This window comes from Branchiostoma belcheri, unplaced genomic scaffold (assembly GCF_001625305.1).
Source record: "Branchiostoma belcheri isolate BF01 breed outbred unplaced genomic scaffold, Haploidv18h27 scaffold2, whole genome shotgun sequence".
In the NCBI taxonomy this organism is placed as follows: Eukaryota; Metazoa; Chordata; class Leptocardii; order Amphioxiformes; family Branchiostomatidae; genus Branchiostoma; species Branchiostoma belcheri.
Genome location: NW_017803490.1, coordinates 6,806,957 through 6,827,201, shown reverse-complemented (window position 1 = coordinate 6,827,201; position 20,245 = coordinate 6,806,957). Strand labels below are relative to the sequence as shown.

At 41.9% G+C, this 20,245-nt stretch overlaps 4 protein-coding genes across 9 annotated transcripts in view; 3 read left to right on the top strand and 1 right to left on the bottom strand.

Annotated features, from left to right (window-relative positions):
* Nucleotides 1-448: 448 nt before the first annotated feature.
* Nucleotides 449-8,323, bottom strand: LOC109468868 (dynactin subunit 6-like). 6 transcript variants are annotated; one of them, XM_019767242.1, is made up of 8 exons: nt 8,251-8,286; nt 7,506-7,532; nt 6,680-6,747; nt 2,748-2,853; nt 1,898-1,968; nt 1,685-1,732; nt 1,123-1,265; nt 449-599 (listed from the first exon to the last, which is right to left on the bottom strand). In XM_019767242.1, exons 1-8 carry the CDS (start codon nt 8,265-8,267, stop codon nt 513-515), a joined length of 567 nt encoding a protein of 188 aa, XP_019622801.1. In that variant the 5' UTR covers nt 8,268-8,286; the 3' UTR covers nt 449-512. The 6 variants fall into 6 exon arrangements, with proteins under 6 accessions (XP_019622801.1, XP_019622802.1, XP_019622803.1 ...); XM_019767243.1 differs by lacking the exon at nt 7,506-7,532 and having other exon boundaries at nt 8,251-8,323; XM_019767244.1 differs by lacking the exons at nt 7,506-7,532; nt 8,251-8,286 and adding an exon at nt 7,604-8,207.
* A 13-nt stretch (nt 8,324-8,336) lies between these two features.
* LOC109468456 (ornithine decarboxylase antizyme 1-like) lies at nt 8,337-13,011 on the top strand. Its single transcript, XM_019766700.1, has 5 exons — nt 8,337-8,342; nt 8,529-8,739; nt 10,387-10,532; nt 11,068-11,222; nt 11,700-13,011. The coding sequence occupies exons 1-5, from the start codon at nt 8,337-8,339 to the stop codon at nt 11,893-11,895; spliced, it is 714 nt and encodes a 237-aa protein (XP_019622259.1). The 3' UTR covers nt 11,896-13,011.
* Nucleotides 13,012-13,780: 769 nt separating this feature from the next.
* On the top strand, nt 13,781-16,330 carry LOC109468819. Its single transcript, XM_019767158.1, has 3 exons — nt 13,781-13,954; nt 14,395-14,593; nt 14,853-16,330. Exons 1-3 carry the CDS (start codon nt 13,781-13,783, stop codon nt 16,229-16,231), a joined length of 1,752 nt encoding a protein of 583 aa, XP_019622717.1. The 3' UTR covers nt 16,232-16,330.
* A 2,287-nt stretch (nt 16,331-18,617) lies between these two features.
* The window catches only part of LOC109468455, a 2,586-nt gene continuing 958 nt past the window's right edge, over nt 18,618-20,245 (top strand). The window contains exons 1-3 of the mRNA XM_019766699.1: nt 18,618-18,791; nt 19,222-19,420; nt 20,109-20,245. Coding sequence (XP_019622258.1) covers nt 18,618-18,791; nt 19,222-19,420; nt 20,109-20,245 — 510 coding nt within the window. The remainder of the gene's footprint in view (nt 18,792-19,221; nt 19,421-20,108) is intronic.

Here is a 20,245-nt window from a genome sequence, read left to right as displayed (position 1 = left end):
ATTCAGCCTGCAAAAAGAGTCTAGTGGAGACTACTGTAATCTGAAATGGTTAATTGTCTAACTCCATTATGTATAATTATCAAACTCATGCGTCAATTAAACTGGGCATGCGCACAACGTAACACAGACAACACCGCATCTACTAAAGACACGTCAGCAGACAACTGTATAGCAGGTCATGGGATTTTTTTTCCTGCATTCTTGCATCAGAAAATCTAATTCTACCATTAAAGGCATCCAGTGCAGTTTTTAGGGCTTGGAATCCCGACAAATCCAAATATTCTAGTTATTTATCTACATATACTGAGTTGAAGCCACACTGCCACACTATCCAAATGTATATTGACCCTCATGGAGAAAAATTTCCCAAAATTCTGACGGAAAATGGTTACTGGAGGGGTCGTGGGCTGATTTTAGGGTACCGCCCAGAAAATAAAGGACTCATTTTGGGTACACTTAAAATAACTACCAGTACTACAGTAATAAAGTCTAAGCTTCTTTACAGCTTCTGGTTACTTTGATTGTGGCTTCATTGCCTTCCTGAGATGGTGATAGTTTGGGAGAATCTTCATCAGGAAGTCCAGCTGTAGGGTCTGGGGCTGTGGGAAACAGTAGCAAACGGTGTTAGATTCACTTGATCAAGATCTAGTTTCTCATTACTGTTTTGATCACTACAATTATAGTAGTTGTATCTGTGGTCTCTGACTAGTGTTCTCAACATCTATCATTCTGTAGTCTCTCACCAGTGTTATCAGTATTACAGAACTGTTTTCTATCTCTCACCAGTGTTCACTGGCAAGAGACCACTGAGGCATGCATCACTAAGAGACATCTGTAGTACTGAGAACACTGGTAAGAGACTAATGTGAAATAAACACATCTGTAGTACTAAGAACACCAGTAAGAGACCACAGGAATGCAGCTCTATAGTCCAGGAACACTGGTGAGAGATAGCAAACAGTTCTGTAATACTAAGTAAGAACACTGGTGAGAGACTACAGAATGATAGATGTTGAGAACACTAGTCAGACACCACAGATACAACTACTATAATTGTAGTGTCTGCCTATTATATCTCTCACCAGTGTTCCACTATGCCTGTTTACCCAGGCCTGTGTTTACCTGAGGTCTCTCCCCCTGGACTCGCCGCACACATTTCTTCCCATACACGACGGTGTTGTCCGGGATGACCTCCTTGGAGTTGACCTCACAGAAGGACCCGATGACACACCCACTACTCAGCTCTGTCTGTCTCCCTACTCGAGCTGGAAAAAAAAAAACATGGACATTTGAAAATCAGACTATCGGTATGGGGGCCTGCATGGCGGGTCCCGACAATGCTCTACTCTCAATTTTGAGAGCTGGCATAGAATTAAAACGGGGAATACGCTCTACGCAAAATGCGCAGACTCCGTGAGCAGTGGATCATACATGTAGGTTGCAGAGACAGGGGGCGCCACGGACTTTCTGCAACCTATGATCCACTACTCACGGAGTCACTTGTGTTATCTGCGTGACGTCACGGAAGCAGTGGATTGTTCATTCCTTGACAAAGACTGGAGTTGTACAGTCGAAAATTTGGGTGAGTCCAATTTGTTGTGTTGGAAATTGAAGTTTAAACTTGCTTCATATGATTTCTACCAACACAGATGAACTTTCAAGATAAGTATAAAATCCTCCTAACCTTTTGCTTCCACCACATTGTTGTCTCCTATTCTGAGTGACTCACAGTCTGTGACTATAGTTAAGGACTATGTGTATTGATATCTGTAATGCTCATACAATTAGGCTAAAGATAGTGTAAGTGTATGCTTGCATTCAAAAACACTTGCAACAACACGTTAACTAAAAAATTGTCTTTTTTCGATGGTTTGTAGTATGACAACACAAAGGATACGACATCCGACTTCAAACACATTGTTGACTCCTATCTCCATGGTAACTGGCTCGGGAGCGGTCTTGTCAGCTCTGAAAATAAACAAAGAACATACTGAGCACTCCAACTTGCAATGTGGTGAGAGATCGAAGAGAATGTTATTGAGTGTAACTGACACAATAGGGCCTTCCGTAAGGTTTTCTATGACTACAGCTACATAACAGTCAATCTATCAAATCTATTCTATCAATATTGTGTTAACTATACACACTTATAGCTATATAGTTTCTAATTGTCTATAAACATTTTCTAATGTATCTATCCTTTGCACACTGTAAAGATTGTCTGCTTGTAAAATATAATGGAATATCAGTTATAATTCTAGAGAATAATTTGGGTTTCACCTTAAGCACACCAGAGTAGCTGTTTGACTACCAATAATCTATAACTTGTGGGGTTAGGTAGCAGGGGGAGGGTTAATTCTGTACCATACTTCACACTTCACATGTACACTTCAAAGAAGCCACGTGACAAGCCTCACTGGGTCAGTCTACTGAGGAAGACCAGAGTGACTGGTCGAAAGCTCTAGGTGAGAGAATTTTTTTGTGTTGGACCAAAAGTTTTAACTTTAAACTGTACCATACTGGTATTACAAATTGTGTTGACGCTTTGTATACGTGGGGTGTTTTCCTCAACTTTTGCATGCACTTTTACACCAATTATATGCAATGCCATGTATATTGGAAGGAATATAAGAAAATCCTACACCGTCAAGCAAAATTAACAAATTCATAGGACTGTTCATAAGGGTGACCCAGATGTGAGACTATTGTGCAGTTGTCAATCACAATTATGGCTGGTGACCTCTGACCTGTTGATAATGAGAACTTGTTCTTCGATCAGGTTGCTCTCCCCGATGACGATTGGTCCTCCCTCAGCGATGATGCGTGCTTTGGGATGAACCACTGTTCTGGAACCTACGGGGGGAGGGGGGTAAAATACATCTGATTCTACTTTTTTTAATTCAAAAGTTTTCAAGAGGCAAAATCCTTTTCTCTGACAGTATAGGTACTAGTTGGTATTCCAAATGAGCCAAAAAAATCATTGATGAAAAGAAAATGATTGAATGGTGCAGCAGTAGGCAAACTTTGTCCGGTGCAGGTATGTAATTTTGGGCGGTACTTGCACAGGTAAGCATAAAAAAGGATTTCGAGCCCTGGATGGTTTTTGACCCACCTGTTTACAGTAATTTTTTGTCTGTGACAAAAGCACATTTTTTTGCATTAGCAGCCCACTCAATCAACCCACACCGTACTATGGAAGGCCTGATAGTCATTGTGTAACACAGGCTAGTTGTCTACAGGTATGTGACATACATGTGGAGACAATAGACAGGTATGACACACCTGGGCAACAAGTCATTAAAACGTTCCTTATTCCCCATACACTGGGGAAAGAAAACATTTAAGTTTGTGGCACCTAAATTTGAGGGTTATACATGTAGACACACACACACACACACACACACACACAAATACCAAGGAGGTTTCTTGCAAATACACAAACATACACACACACACACACACACACACACACACACAAACACACATACACACACAAATACACACACACACAAACACACACACATACATACACAAATACACACAAACTACACACACGAATACACACACACACACAAATACACACAGTCATATAAACAAAGAAATGCCAGTGCCCTGATTCAATAATGACTACTTTAATACCAATGATCCATAAAAAAATTGTCTACCAACACCATGCAGATTATATATCAGTATTATATACTATATTAGTATATATAGTACCAGCTCCTCAAGTTTAGTACATACATTTTGTACTTAGTATTTTTCACTTATACTGACTTAAAGTTTAACAAGTGCACCTTACAGTTTTGCTATGGTTGACTTATCCTGACTGCACCTAATGTTCACCTTAAACCGTTTACTTAACTAAGGAGGTTTAGATAAACATTCTCTTTCAATGTTGTAACCAATGCAGATGCCAGTAGGGAGATGGCTAAATATATCTGCTTAAACTAACATAGACATATCAGTTCTCTTTCCCATGTTATGTTTAATAACTGTGAGATTATTCTTTTAAGAAAAAAAAATGGAAAAATTATGGTAGATAAATAAAATAAACAAATAGATAAATAAGGTATTTGTACCATAGATATGCTGTATATATTAAATGTTTCCAGTGGTTTTGTTTTCATAGTTTTCGCAGTGATCTCTTACCAAATCATGACACAGAGAATACATGTTTTGTATTTCTACTGTACCACAAAATTGTTTCAACCGCAAACCTCAAACACGGTAAATCCTCCTTTCCTTTCAACACCCAAATGTCCTAACAAAGTTGATTATGGTGATAACATACTAGTAATAATCTAGAGGTAATAGATCATTATCATTATCAATATTTTATTATCAGTTAAATAAAACAACCCAATATCTTGTGTCCTTGCCAAGTTATTCATGATTTAAAGTTAACCCTAACCATAACCCCCTGTGCCCTAACCCTGACCCTATAGGCAAAATTGCTCAACACAGTGCCATGCCAACTTGGTATCATTTGAAAGCTCTCTTGGCCAGATGAAGTCTTTTGTTTTGATGCATGCATTAAAAACATTCAACAATGTTTCATGTATACACCAAATCTGTATTGTCAGCTCCTGTTTTTTCTATGTATTGTCAGCTCCTGTTTTTTCGGTATTGTCAGCTCCTGTTTTTTCTATGTATTGTCAGCTCCTCTTTTTTTCTACACCTACTCAAAGTCAAACTTCAGGCCAGTTCCCTCCAAATTCTCTTCATACTTTGCATCAAACGCTGCATTTTGCTCATCGGTGAACATGGATTTCCAGTCTCCAGCGATGCCTTTTCTGGCGATGATACTCCTACAGCCGATGTCGGCTGACTTGTCGTACACAACTTTCAAGTTGCGAAAGGTACAGGTCTCCACGATGCTTGCGACTTGAGCTTCTTCTAACTCCGCCTCTAAGAAAGTAGCGACCTTCTCCACAGCTCCTTTCATATCCTTCTTCATGTCTTCATACTTCAGGAAGAGAAAGTGAGGGTCGTCACGCAATTCCCACCAGCCGAGAACATGGCGGTAAAAATCGCCGTACTCCCATCGCCCCTGGAGGAAGTTGTCCGCGAACGTTCCCCAGTCGTCCTCATTGTCGCCGAGCTTGGTTGAGAAGTGGTAGTACGAGACGGCGGTATCCTTCGGGTTCCTCATGATTGAAATTATCTTCGTGTTTCCCGTCGGGCTGGCGACCCCCGGTGGAGCAAACTCGCGGTGCAGGTGCGTACAGATCAGTCTCGGCGACGGCTTGCCCTCCAGGAAACGATGATTGGTCCTCGTCTCATCTGCGATTTCGTCATCGAACTCTAAAATTCGTCCCGGCGCCTCCGGATCCATGGTAGCCTCCGTGGTCTTCCCCGCAGCTCGCATGACGTTGTTGATGATTTCTGCGCACCAGTGGTTCCCAGCTTTAGGGAATCCCACAACAATGACATCGTCATCACGAATGTGGAAATCTGGCATGGCGTCGAGGTTTTCTTTCCGCGTACACCCTGGGAAGACGGTTCCCTTGTACTCGAAGAGCCATGGCTCCTCTTCCTCGACGTCTTTACCAGCCATGTTTTTGTTGAGACTTTGTTCCTTTCACTGCAAGCTGATTTTTTTAACTTTGTTTCATTCAACTCAACTTCTCTGTGAGCTCAGACCACTGCAAGAAAAAAAAAACACAAGAATGAATGAAACAAGAAGCAATCCACATGGATCTGTTTTGTTTGCATAAGAACCAAGGCTGACTAGTTTTGTCCTGTTAAATTTGAATACAGATTCTGTCAAGTTTAGGACTGTACATGCCATTTGCTCGTAAGCAAATGCAATTTCACTCCATCTCCCTCCCCATTCCAAATTTCATGTCATTTGGCCCCAAAATTAAGAAATTAATGCATTTGAATAAACTGCAGGAGAGGAAACTCCATGCCTATGATAATATATAATAAGTAAATATAAATGAAACCATATATGGTATGGTTTGAAACAAAAATACATTTGTACACAATCACGTGTACAGTGTGAAAGACACAGGAACCACACAATCAACACTTATCATCATGCTTACCATCATTGTTCATCCACAGCTCCAATGTTGTCTCCTCTGACTGAGCTCAGGGTCCTTTTGAAAACTTTGGTATGATATTGTATTACATAATACCATTACCAACATTCATTACCTTTGTCAAGAAGGTTATGTTTTTAGCGTGTCATGGTGGATTGTGGGTTTGTATAATTACTAAATACACGTAACAAGTTACATGTGTACATTGTAACTCTCTTAAAGATACTAAGAAGGTAGTACCCGATGTTACATTTTGGCAGCATACATACACACAAATATTAGTTACGTATGTCACCCTTCTACACATAGCGATGTCACCCTTCCACACATAGTCATGTCACCCTTCCACACATAGTGTCACCCTTCCACACATAGTCATGTCACCCTTCCACACATGTTATCGATGTCACCCTTCCACACGATATTGATGTCACCCTTCCACACATTGTGATGTCCACCTTCTACACATATTGTCACCCTTCCACACATATTTTTGCCGCCCTTCCACACACTTTAAGCCTACTGCAGTACTAGTGAGGGATACACATATAACTTGGTATCCCACACATACCTATAGTGATGCCCCCCTCCCACACATACCTATAGTGATGCCCCCCTCCCACACATACCTATAGTGATGTCTCCCTTGAGCTCAGCCTCTGTACACACCACTGCACCTGGCATCACCTTCACTTGACTGGGAGAGGGAGAAGGGGGAAGGACAGTTTTAATGTGCACTTATCAATGTAAAGCTACAGGGGAGGTGGGGACAAGAAATTTACATGTAACATCATATTCATAATGATGAAAACTGGTCACTGATCAAGGCTCAAACTTAGGTTTTGGGACACATTAACTTGGTTAAGGAACTTACTACACTTTTCAGACCAACTCCATATCTTCAAGTTTGAATTGTTATAAGAAGGATCATATTTAAGACTACATATGCCCAGCGTCAAAAGGAATGCACAGACTTAATCGTGAACCACCTTGTTGGCGTAAATGTACATTTGTATCTGTATCTACCGACAGCAGAATAATCTAAACCAGGATAGTGAGTGAGTGAGTGAGTGATCAGTATAGCCAGTATAACTGCCCATGTAACACACCAGCTTGATGTTTAAACTACATACTAGTACATGTATTGCTACATACATGTAACATTGTTAGTGTTACTAACAGTTTGTGACTCAAATGTACTCTCCAAGCAAATGTTTGGGTTTTGGGGGTATTTTAAAGGTGTTTTTAGGCTTTTTTATTGGGGTTTCTCTTTTGCAAGTTGAATTTTTTTTCCACCAAATCCAACTGGTGGGAAAAAAAATTCAGTGCAAAAGAGAAACCCTGATAAAAAAAAAGCCTAAAAACACCTTAAATATTAAAAATACCCCCAAAACCCAAACCCCTCCTTCTAGAGTAAGTCAAATGTAAATTCAGACAACACGCGTGTTTCCCTACCTGTGTCTTTTCCTCATTGGGCTGTGACTACCATGGTAGCAATATAAGGACAGGTGTACTTGTTAGCAACACATTTTAAAGGAGTCAGTTATACTTACTGCTTTAGCTCGCTGCTGTATTTAATAGTGATGTGCTAGAGGGTGTAGCCTGGATGCCAGACCCATACACAATGTGTACATACACAGAATGTAACTAAGTTACTAAGTAGCATGCTGGGCTCATAGTTAGCCAGTGTATGCATGCGTGCACATGTGGGTCACTGAGGGGGCTGCGGTATGATTTCCTTGGGGGCATGTTGGCCCTGGAGCCGAGGAACTGACCTGTATGTGCGGGCCCTGGAAACAGCCTAGCACCCAGGCTTTCTGATGTGGGGAACGGGTTATTTTTTTACTTAATTATACAATACGTTTGTGATCTTTCTACAGCTAATTACTGCCAGTAATTCCAACATAGGAACATAGAAAATTGCTGAAAGATCAAACAAACCAAGCGAAGGGTAGACTGGGAGCATAGGAATCTTGAAGGTACAAATTATTTTTCGAGGGAGTCCGGAGGGACCGGCCAGAAGTCGAAATTTGCAACTTGATTTTAGCTATCACTTACAACGTTGTAAGCCTACGGTGAGCATCGTACGATATATCTAGATTTTCAACTTAACTCTGCAAAAGTTTAAATGTTCTGATCGTGAATCTGGCGTCCCAAAAACTGACACTAAACCCTTAATTTGGCAACAGAAAAATCCTACCTCTTTTGCGCCGCCATGATGATGATGATAAACGGCACTTCACCAATAAATCGCTAGGTGGCGTAGTTTGAAAGAAGCATTGCGCAATGCGTGCTCGGGAATCTTCGGAAAATTCTTGAGGGGGCGTGTCGCAATTTTGACCAATCACAGCTCAGAATTTTGCTCGGATGACACTTCGGGAAACATCGTGACCAATCAGAAAGCTCCCAACATCCCGTGCGGGAGTATGAGCTTTACGATACTTTATTGCGTCACAGAAGAGCCAGCCGCCCGTCTAGGAGGAAGGAGAGAGAAACCATCTTTTTGAAGCCCGTTTTTCCAGTTTTTTCGTACTCCTACGTTTATTTCAAGGCTCCAAGCCCAACCGGCAAGCCTTATGTTACTTACCGCCCTGGAGAGTAGTGATAACCGCCAAAATTGCGTCGAAAAAGAAACGAAAAAAGAAAACAGGACTATGCCCAGCAAACGGCACCACCAAACCACTGACATGTGAGTATAATTTGCACAATTTCGTAACTTTTCTTACATTGCTAACAGTGTAATTGTATTTACTATTCCTTACATTGACTTAGAATGCCAAGATGATAGTCGTTTCTTGTTTTGATTTTGCATAACTTATAAATATTTAGCATGACAGGAAGCGCTGTCTTTTTACTGATTGCGCCGTCATTTCTCCCAACATGTCGTTTTTCATATCCGAAGTTTTCCCACATTTTTTGACCGAAAATACGTATTTTGTCTGTCGTCGATCTCTTTCCAGGTCCCCGCACCAATGTTATTGTTTTGACTAGTGTTTTGAGGGTTATATTTAGGTAGATCTGACATGTGAGCAGCCTTTCTTGACAAGTAGGTTGGGTTGACAAAGGAGAATTATAATGAGAATGGTGTCCGGTAGCCATATTGGATTTCTTTTTACACACAAACACCCTCGTCAACTTTCCTCTCTTTATCCTGGTAATGCCGAATAATTTTAGCAATCAGGGGGCTGGGCCTTGAACAAAGTGTTTTAGACATTTATTTTATTTGTTCAGATGTTTTGATTTCCACCACGATAGTGTGAAAATGGCTTTGTGACGTGTCGTATAATATTACCCGAGGAGAATTTTGTGACGTGTATTTACATACTTTGTTACGCCGGCCATATATTTTGGTCAGAAACACGATGATGTACTCAGAAATTCTAGAAAATAGAGGAAAATACGAGAAAAATTGAAGAGAAAATGGCACATTCCTGCAAGTTACGTGATTATTCTTTATCAGGCAATGGCGAATGGACTTTGGTTTTGCCGAGTTACGTATTATTATGGGGTGAACTTTAACGTTAGTCCTCCTTTCGTTGCGTAAGGGTCCAAGGGGGCTCTTGGGGGCTGCCATAAACGCGTAATTGCTGAAATTGCTGAGCCATAAAGATCTGAAAGGGCAAGGTTTTATTCCCAGGGTCGCATTTCTGAGAAGACAACCTTGGGCCACATCTGGTATTGATTTTGAGCAGCAAACTGGATCCAGCCAGTTACAGCTGCACCCTTTTTGAGCTGACAACACCTTTTCAAAATTATAATTCATACCCAAGTAATGAGCAACACACCTAGTTTGGGTGCACCAACACAAATCTACAATTTAGGTGTGCACATACTGTACCTATTTTGGGTACGTCAACTTCAAGTTCAACCAGTCCATTTGCCTGCTTGCCCGGGGCAAGTAAAACGTAAAAGCAAGCATCGATAGTGAAACTCAAAGTGGTGTATCCCCTGTAGGCAAGTAAATTTTCATATACAACCAACCTTCCTGGTTTTTTAATGCCCTATTATATATTTGACCTATGCAAAACTGGTAATTTATTGTGCACTTTGTCGAAATGTCTCATTTTTGGGTTTCGTTTGGTTGGATAATGATCATTCTGGAACACTCATTTTCACCTGAGGGAAGTGTACAGTAGTGTAACACTAACAGTGAAACCTGTATATGACTCTTGTCACATGATTATCACAACTCCGAGATCTTAACGGGTTGAAGAAGAGACAGAGGGCATCTCAAAAGCTGCCCAAAGTAGCTGAACGTATGTTATGTATTCTGGTATAAATATTTGTCACAGTGTTTGTTTACTCTTTGGTTATATTTCTGGATGTTTTCCCCCAGACGACTGCCCCAAGACTGCTGCTCAACCCCCGCAGGGGGGGCCGGGTGGTGCTCCTGATGTCCCCACCGGCGAGGCAGACTGGGGAGGGGGCGGGGTCAGCACACAGGAGGACGGCAATGGAGCGTTCGCACGACGCCTCTTTGGGGTGAGTCCGCAGAAAACACTGTTCACATAGGAGTGGGACAATCATTTGTAACCGTGAGAAATCCACAGTGCTGGGACGGAATTTGACCAGCTCCGACTTTGTTGTCTTTCTCAAGAATGATAGAGATAGGACCGCTCCTCCTTTTATACCTTTCCTGTGCCTCTAGTGCAAGGCGCTCTGCTCAAGTTTGCGATATTAACTAATCATCTAATCTCATTTTGCTTAGTAGGAGTATTTTGCTTAGTCATAGTGGGACTAAAATGTTGCTATCCACATGCTGCTTACATCTCGAAAACATACTGCTCTTTTAAAAGCTCAGGGTCATTATTGGACTCCCTAGTAGTTTCCTGTAATATTGTGACACAAAATGTCCATTTTCTGTAGTCCTATTTTTTTTTTTTTACCTTACATGGGTTTGGTTCTTCAGCGGCAGATAGTTTATCAACCACGAGGTAGGCTGTGAATCCCATTTCTTTAAAATAATTCCAAGAACAACAAATTCCAAGATGTTAATGAAAACTTTTGTTTTTTCCAGGATCGGCTGACCCAGTACAGCAGTGAGCTCCAGTCCCTGCGTTTCCAGTCGCGACTCACCGACTCGCGACACGTGGAGTGGGAGGCCGTCCTCTGGCGCAGCGTTCTATTGGTGGAGGTCCCCGTGGGCATCCTGCCGGACGGCAGCAAGGAGAGGTAGGTCAGAGGTCATGCACTGCAATGTCAGAAGTCAGTAGAGGTCACATGATATTTTGGCTCTGTTTCTTCTTTGATCTGGACCAGATAGCTATCACCATTGTAACTAGTGCCGCAGCAGGCACCCTGAGTTGGAGGGCTGGCTATGTGAAGCTAAACATTGTTTCCTCGTTTTAAAGTTAAAACTTTTGGTCCAACACAAAATTTCTCTCACCTAGAGCTTTCAATCAGTCACTCTGGTCTTCCCATGGAGGTAAAAATTAACTGTATGGTCCTCCTCAAAGAAGCCAGGTGACAAGCCTCAGTGGGTCAGTCGACTGAGGAAGACCAAAATGACTGGTCGAAAGCTCTAGGCGAGAGAACTTTTTGTGTTGACCAATAGTTTTAACTTCAAACCTGTAACAACCAACACAGATGAACTTTCATGATATTACGTTTCTTCGTTTATTAAAGACTTCCTTGCTTTTTTTTCCCCAGTTTTGTAAACCTCCTTGACTACGCGGAGGAGAAACTCCAGTGTGAGACCGTGCTGATCTGTTTCAAGAAGGACCGGACTGACCGCGCCTCTCTCATCCGAGTCTTCATGTTCATGGGGTTAGAGGTCGTGACCCCAGGTCACCCCGACGTCCCTGACAACCCTGATTACTTCTTCATGGCCTACAGCATTGACTAGGCTGGCCTGACCACCCCTGTGGTTGTGAATGTGATAGTCCAAATTGTGTGATGTTACTGGAATCAGGATAGGATGGGTCATACCATTTCCAGCTTGAGGGGGATAGATAAAATCAAAAGGGCAGTCAGCTTGTTCATGATGTAAATGGGATCGACCACTTCACACATGGGGGTGTTCTGGCCTGAGCTAGTCAGGAGGTCTTTGAGTGAGCTTATCCAATAAGAATGGACGATACAGTAAGAGCTTGTGAACTGGTGGAACACATCAATGCTTTTTTTCTTGTAACATTTGTAACATATTTTGTGATTGGTAATTGGGGAATAGGTTTCACTTTGGGTTAGGTGTTTGTTGAAGTTTTGTTCGTTTTTTTGCAAATCACTAAGTACTAGTGGCCAAGTTACCAGTAGTTGTATTATATATTGTACACGGTTCTAACCAACTTATTAAAATTTAAATGGTTGTTCAGCACTTATTAAGCTATGTTTAGTTCACTTGAGATAAGTTGCACCTAATAAACTTAAGGCCGTCTGACCTGTTTTGTTTAAAAAAAAATGTTTAACTTTGAATGTATGCTGAATTTTGTTTGTGAAAAGGCTTTCTCCATGGCAAGTGAAATGCAGTTACACATAAAATGTTCCCAACTTCCAACCAAACATTTTGCTTGTGTTTGATGTGTAATGATGTTACCATGCAGTGATGAAACATACTTCAACTTTTTGCAATGGCTAAGGGGTGGTACCTTCCTGTGTTTTGATTTAAACTTTACTTTTTTGCATTCCTTGTCTCAAAACTATTTTACTCAGTCATCAAAAAGTTGCAACAGAAAGTTCTTGGAATATGTATTCCTCACTTGGTAAAGTTAGTTGATCACTTTACTTGCCTCAAATTTGAAACAACTGCTCATGTCAGTGACTGTAAGCCAGGATGTCCTGTCACTAACATATAATGTAATTATTTTGCATAGATTTAAAAAAAATGTATGTGCATATTTTTTAGGCACCAGAAAAGCCGTTTCCACGCAGAGTGTTGTATCTGAGATGGTGAGTTGCAAGTCTGTGTGTCCAGTTCATCTCGTGAAGATGTGATGCTGGTGGAATAAAATCTTGTAAGAAGCAATACAATTATTATTGTTTATTTTTTTGCAATAACATAAAGTGCGTACTACAAGTTAGAGGATAGCTTATTGAAATGTGCGTACAGATACAGTATATAAATGGTCCTAAGCCTTTTCAGGGGTTGGCCAGTGCAATGGTGAAGTGGGTAAAATTTGCATTTGCTTGCGTAGGTCGTGAGTTCGATACCCGGCATACCCAAGGCCAAGACTAAAAATGGCTTAGAGATGTTTTTCCGTTCCCAGTCTAAAGCAAACACCTCTGCTGACATGCAAGCTGGTGTGTTAAGCCGAAAGGCGGTTATACTGATATACCGGCTATACTGATACAGATACAAAAGACCTTCAGTTCACCTATACCACTGTTGACACAACAATTAAAACGTGATGCTAAATACTATCATACATTTACTCTGACCATCTTCCACCCCCACTAAATTCCTATTCATTTCATCAGGATATTTGTGTTGACAATCTTTAGAAAAAAAAATAATACCGGACATACGTGTCAGACTATTAACTTGGCCTGGGTGCCATCTTCCGTAGTTTCCGCCCGCTCCCTAATGTTTGTGCATGCATATGGCTACCACTCTGCTCATCTTCCACCCCCACGAAATACCTATTCATTTCATCAGGATATTTGTCTGTGGTGTCATTCTTCAGAAAGAAAAAAACTAATACCGGACATACCTTCAGACTATATATATCAGCCCGCAAAGGAATTCTAGACGTGTTTTTGCGGATTTGATCGGCCTGAGCGCACGTCGTACGGCCATGGAGAGAATGAGCAGGCTTTACGTCGCTGTCCTGGTTCTGGTGGTTCTGAAGTTTTCCTTGCCCTGCCCTGAGGAGTGCTTCTCGCGATACCGAACGCGTGAGAATAACTGCAAGTGCCCGAGGCAGCAAAATGAGAACAATATGAAGTGCTATTCCCGCCAAGACTTAGCGGTAAGTCCCAAACAATCAAAACCGTTCTGCCGAAACGCTTAACAGAAACTCTACCTGTTTTAAGTTCGCATTCTTAATTAACACAAGCATTGAGATCAAATATACTTGTACTACTGGTGTAAAAGTACTCTTTAACAAGTTATTTCCAAACTCTTCAAATGATGATTTTAAGATTGACTTGATAAACAGGTTATTTTCAATGTTACGCACTTGTTGACATATGTACGACAAGGTAACGACAGCAAATTTAATTGGGAATGTTTTGGAAAAGCTGTCATGTGACAGAAGAAATTGTGGTTAAAGCATGTCAAAAATCTGGTCTCTCAAAGCCTCACTTTAATCCAACGACAAAACAAAAGACGATGAACGTGATAGTGGGTTTTCTTTTTCCCAAAGTGCAACCAATTTTCCCAAAGTGCATCTTTGTTGTTTTTCAACAGGTTGCCGCTAACCGTGTTTGCAGTGCAGAAAATCATGGCCTGACGTGTCTAAACGGCATTCCTACCGGGTTCGACCAGTCCGTCATTGGAATCCTACTGAACAATCTGTTCAACATCACCACCCTCACCAGACACGACATTCCACCGTTACGCAAACTCTTCAGATTAAATATAATCGGCAGCACCATCCAAGCAATCGGTAAGAGGAATATGTCATCTTGTTACATGATAACACATAACACGATTTTGCAGACGATCTAGGCGATCTTCTATCTCTTTAGGTCTTGGAAAAATATGTTTCTGCTTACAGCCATGAAAAAATATCGTCGGCAAGCAAGGGTGATTCTGTTGGGTTTTTTTCTTCGTTTTTGACAGTTTGGGTAATAAGGTCTACGGCAAAACATTTTAAACAATAGTTAAAGATTAAAAATATTCTTGTGCTTGCTTTTCTCGTACAGAAGCGGGTGCGTTCTCCTCTGTACCGGCCATACGATGGATCACCATCAAGTGTAGCCGCCTCCAGCATATCGGTGAAGATACCTTCCAAAACCTACCCAGTTTAAAGACAATCTCTCTAGATCACAACCTCATCGAAACCGTGGCTTCAAGAGCGTTCGTCGGCCACAAAAGCTTAACTACGATCATCTTAAGCGGGAATCAACTAAAGGAAGTTCCTTTTGAAGCTTTTTCCCTGATTCGCCACAGTGCCACAGGCGCGGGGATACATGTCAATCTCAATAACAACCAGATCACTACGATATTGGAGGCAAATTGGATGAAAATCGTTGACACGCGGCTCAGCATACATCTCTATTTCAACCCCTTAGTCTGTAACGGTAGGATCCGATGGCTCGTCTGTAACACCACGAAGTTGTACCACGGCGTCCTCTTACAGGCTGGTCTCCTAAAGTGCACGTCACCGCCTGAACTGGCCGGCTACGACTTCAAATCGCTCCACGCCAACTCATTCTGCTCATCCACAGAGCCGACAGCCAAATCCATGATGACATCGACTTCCACATTCCCAAACGCAATGACGTCTGGTACCATGGACAGTACCCACGGCGTCACGTTGGAGAGGGATCTTGATGACGGACAGCAATCGGACAACATTTACATACCCATCGCAGTTACCGTCGGCGTGATAGTTCTGGTAGCTGGGACTGCAGCTATGGGTATAATATACAAGCAACATGTGTCAAAGGGAAGACAAAATCCGGTCCACGGACAGCAAGGCGTCATCATCAGTTCTCAACTCATCCGCAATCGACTGTACCAACCCTCCGGATCTGCCACTGGTGACGACAGGGACAAGGAAGAGACGGAAGAAACTGTGGAGGATTCGGCAAGACAGAATCCGGTCCACAAACGTCACGGAGTCATCATCGACACATCTCAACTCATCTCTAATCAGATGTACACATCGTCTGCATCATCTGCCAACAGCGCCAATCAGGACACACTAATGACAGAAGAAACTGAGGAGGATTCGGCAAGACAGAATCCCGTCCATAAACTGATCGACACATCTCAACTGATCTCTAATCGTCTCTACGGATCGTCTGCATCATCTGGCAACAACGCTAATGAGTACACAGAAACGACAGGAGGAACAGGGGAGAACTCAGATCTGACACCTCACCTCACGGTACCTCTTGATGTCCTCAACAACACCCGTATAATCGAACCGTACAGCAGTGTGGATTTGGACGACATCAGCAACAACGAAGAAATGAAGGACGACTTGGGTCCATCGCGTGGAAACCTGGAGGTCCAAGACGAAGATGACATGGAACCGTATTCAACCACAACTTGGGATCAAATTGGCGATCCTTAAGCTGATATTGCATGCAAACATGTAAAAATAACCGAGCACGACACAGTTAGAGAGCACACTTTTCACTAGTACAGTCGGAAACAATAAGCTATATGCTTCCCTCTGCAAGAACAAAGTTTACTTACTTACTTACTTTCTTCAAGTCTTTTTGTCATCAATTTATTAAGCTGTTTAATCAGAATCCTCCATTTTTAATGCTTTACCTGTATCTCCTAGTAGAGCCTATATAACCGCCATTGGCATAATACACCAGCTTGTAACACACTACATACTAGTGTATATATAAAATATGTTTCTAGATTCACTGTCATTATAACTTGGAAATAAAACGCCATTCAGGCTATTTTTTTTCTGCAATGTTGGTATGTGAGTCTTGAGAAATTTGAAAAAAATGTACATATCAACAATCTGGTGTTTGCTTGTTTGGTCTACAACATAGCGCTTTCTTTGTTTTTTTTCTGCAAACCGCATTGAGAAGTCGGACGCAGAACTTTCCTCTGACTTCCCTGGGTGCCGGTCGGAAGCCCCGATAAATTAACTAAAGTTGCACCGAGGCAAAATCTCATAGGATAGGTGGAGTGAGGAAAGTCGTCTGAAGTGACTTTTCCAATGAAATAACGTCTACCTCGTAGGTCCCTTTTTTTTTCTAATCATTGCAAAGTGAACCTGGTCTTAACATCGTATATCGATGATTTTCGGTTCAATATAATGTCACATCAATTCCCCTCGCTTAAGTGCACAGACACATTCGATCCCAAAATTATCAGATACATTATACATTATACATAATTGCATGGTACATAATTAATTGTCATAAATTAGAAAATCTCTAAGAGTTCAACAAAAAACTGTTTACAGCAGTCTTGAACTTAGTCATATTGGGACTGTCAGGGAAGACCGAGGCTGGTAAGGAGTTCCACAGCCTGCTAGTCCTTGGTACATATGAGGACATGTGAAGCTGAGTGTTGGATTTTGGAACTTTAACAAGGTATGGGTGCCCACTTGTGGTTGAACGAGTTACTCGCGTTCCAGATACTTTGGTCGGCAGAATTCCAGTGAGTTCCTCTGAGGGTTGCAGGAAGACATGCCGATAAAAGGTACTCAGACTGGCTACTTTTCTCCTGTGTTCCAAGGGATATATTCCAACCTTTTGCGGATCCCCAATTTGGAGCTGACGTACAGCTTTCTTCTGAATGCTGTCAAGTAGCTTAAGTACAGTTGCACGAGCTCCGCTCCATATTGGGGAAGCATATTCCATGAGGGGACGAATATATGCCTTATACACTGTTATTCTAGCCTGAAGAGGGAGAAGGTCTCTGGTGCGCCCAAGGATGTATAACCTCCTGGCCGTTTTCTTAGCAAGAATTTTGATGAACGGAGTCCAGGATAGAGTATTGGTAATAGTAACACCAAGAAGGGTAATGCTATGAGTAGGCTTTAGTTCTTCATTCATGAAGTAGAGAGGAGGGTGGTTCTGTTCTCGTTTCCTACTTATAATCATCTCTTCAGTCTTTCCAGCATTAAATGTAATGCACCAGTCACAGGCCCATTTGTCTATCTTGTCCAGATCACACTGTAGGCTTGCAGCACATGTGTTTCTGAGCCCAGGATTTTTAATGACAACATGTAAGGTCGAATCATCCGCAAAGAGGTGGAGATCATTCTTTAGATTCTTCACCCTTCTCTGCATACCGAACAACAAGGTCTTCAATCCAATTTTTATGGCGTGTGACGTCATTGCCGTTACCATTAACAACGGACGTTTTGGCAGACGTGAATATTCAACCAGACAGCCTTTTTATGAAATTATGTATTTAGATCACGCTAGATCATAAGTGGAGAAGAAAATAGCATTCGGTCTTTGTGATAAGACAGATCTTTGGTTACCATTCTCTACAGGTCGGCTTAGATGTGTTTTCCGACCGCAAAGGCCTCTCCTGGAATGCAAGACATTCACACAAACCATTGTTGACACAATCAACGCAAAATGCGATGCTGAATACTATCATACATTTACTCTGCCCGTCTTCTACCCCCGCAATATGCCTATTCATTTCATCAGGATATTTGTCTGCGGTGTCAATCTTCAGCAAAAAACCTAATACCGGACATACGGTCATACCAGTCAGCTATTAAGCCTGGGTGCAATCTTCCGTAGTTTCCGCCGGGTCCCTAATGTTTATGCATGGCTACCACACTGCCCCCCCCACACACACACACACACACAAAATGCCTATTCATTTCATCAGGATATTTGTCTGTGGTGGTAACCTTCAGAAAAAAAACTAGTACCGGACACACCAGTCGGACTATATATCAGTTCCGGCTACGGATTTCTAGACGTATTTTTGCGGATTTGATCGGCCTGAGCGCACGTCGTACGGCCATGGAGAGAATGAGCAGGCTGTGCGTCGCTGTCCTGGTTCTGGTGGTTCTGAAGTTTTCCTTGCCCTGCCCCGAAGAGTGTTTCGAGTGGGAGAAAAACAGTAGGAATAACTGCCAGTGCCCGAGGCAGCATGTCGAAATCACTATGAAGTGCTACTCAAGCCGAGGCCAAGCGGTAAGACCTTAGCACTTAAAATCGTCTATCTGACTTAGAAAATGGCCATTTCCCCTAAGTTTTCTTTTAATTGTTCTTTGTTCAAATCAATTTTTCTTGTTCAACTTCAGTTTTTATTGTTTAATATCAGTTTCAATACAGCATTTGTCTTTAAAAAAGTAAATTTGCTCTGTTTGTGTTTTATTCCTCTAGTCTCTTTGGTGATTAGCTTGACAAAGGGGGACCTGGCTTTAACTAAAACCCCAAAAGTATGGTACGACGAAAAAGTGTGGTACTATTTTATGTAAATGAGATCATTGTACCACACTTTTTTGACAGTACCACACTTTTCTGCACTACCGAGATATAAACAGAGAAAATAAAGGGATCTCATTGGCTGAGAGGTAGTGGCCATAACTTAACGAACTACACCTTTGTTGTTTTTCACCAGGTTGCCGCTAACAGTGTTTGCAGTGCAGAAAATCAAGGCCTGACGTGTCTAAATGGCGTTCCTACCGGGTTTAACCAGTCCGTCATTGGAATCCACCTGAACAACCTGTTCAACCTCACTACCCTCACTAAACACGACATTCCGCCGTTACGCAGCCTCATTAGATTAAATATAATCGGCAGCACCATCCAAACAATCGGTAAGGGCATATATGTCACATTCTTACATGATGATTTTGTAGACGAAAGACACAGCAATCTATGGGGGATACATAAGAGCTACATTTAGGCGATCTTCTATCTCTTTAGGTCTAGGAAAATGTGGTTCTGGTTGCAGCCCTGAACAAGTAGCGTCGGTAGACAAGGGTGATTCCGTTTTTACCTCCATGAAATGGCACAAAGGTTATATTTTAGTTGCGTTTGTCATTCTGTCATTTTGTCAGTCATTCTGTTGGTCAACAAGATAACTCAAGAACAGCTGGATGGATTGCTTTCATACTTGGTGCGTTGGTAGCATGTGACGAAAATTTGGAGGTTGGTAAAAAGAAATGATTGGATTTTAGGCCCCCTGGTGGCTCCTCTTGGAACTGCAGCAGAACGTCCGGTTTTGATATCTCTCCGTTTGGACATGCTGTGGTCATGTATTTTGGATTGTAGGTAGCTCTAGTTGTTGTTTTTTTTTCTTTCTATTTCTTTTATGTACATTTTATTAGATCCAACAAAAGCAGGGTTCGGTGAATTACACATCGCTCCCGCCTTCTTGCAATTGACATCGCTGGACCGGAAGACACTTTTTATTTCACAGTTTGAATTGGGTAAAAAAAACTACGATCCACCCTAACAATGATTAAAGATTAAAATGTTCTTGTGCTTTCTTTTCTCGTACAGAAGCGGGTGCGTTCTCCTCCGTACCGGCCATACAATGGATCACCATCAAGTGTAGCCGCCTCCAGCATATCGGTGACGCCACCTTCGCCAACCTCTCCAAGTTAAAGGGAATCTTTCTATATTATAACCTCATCGAA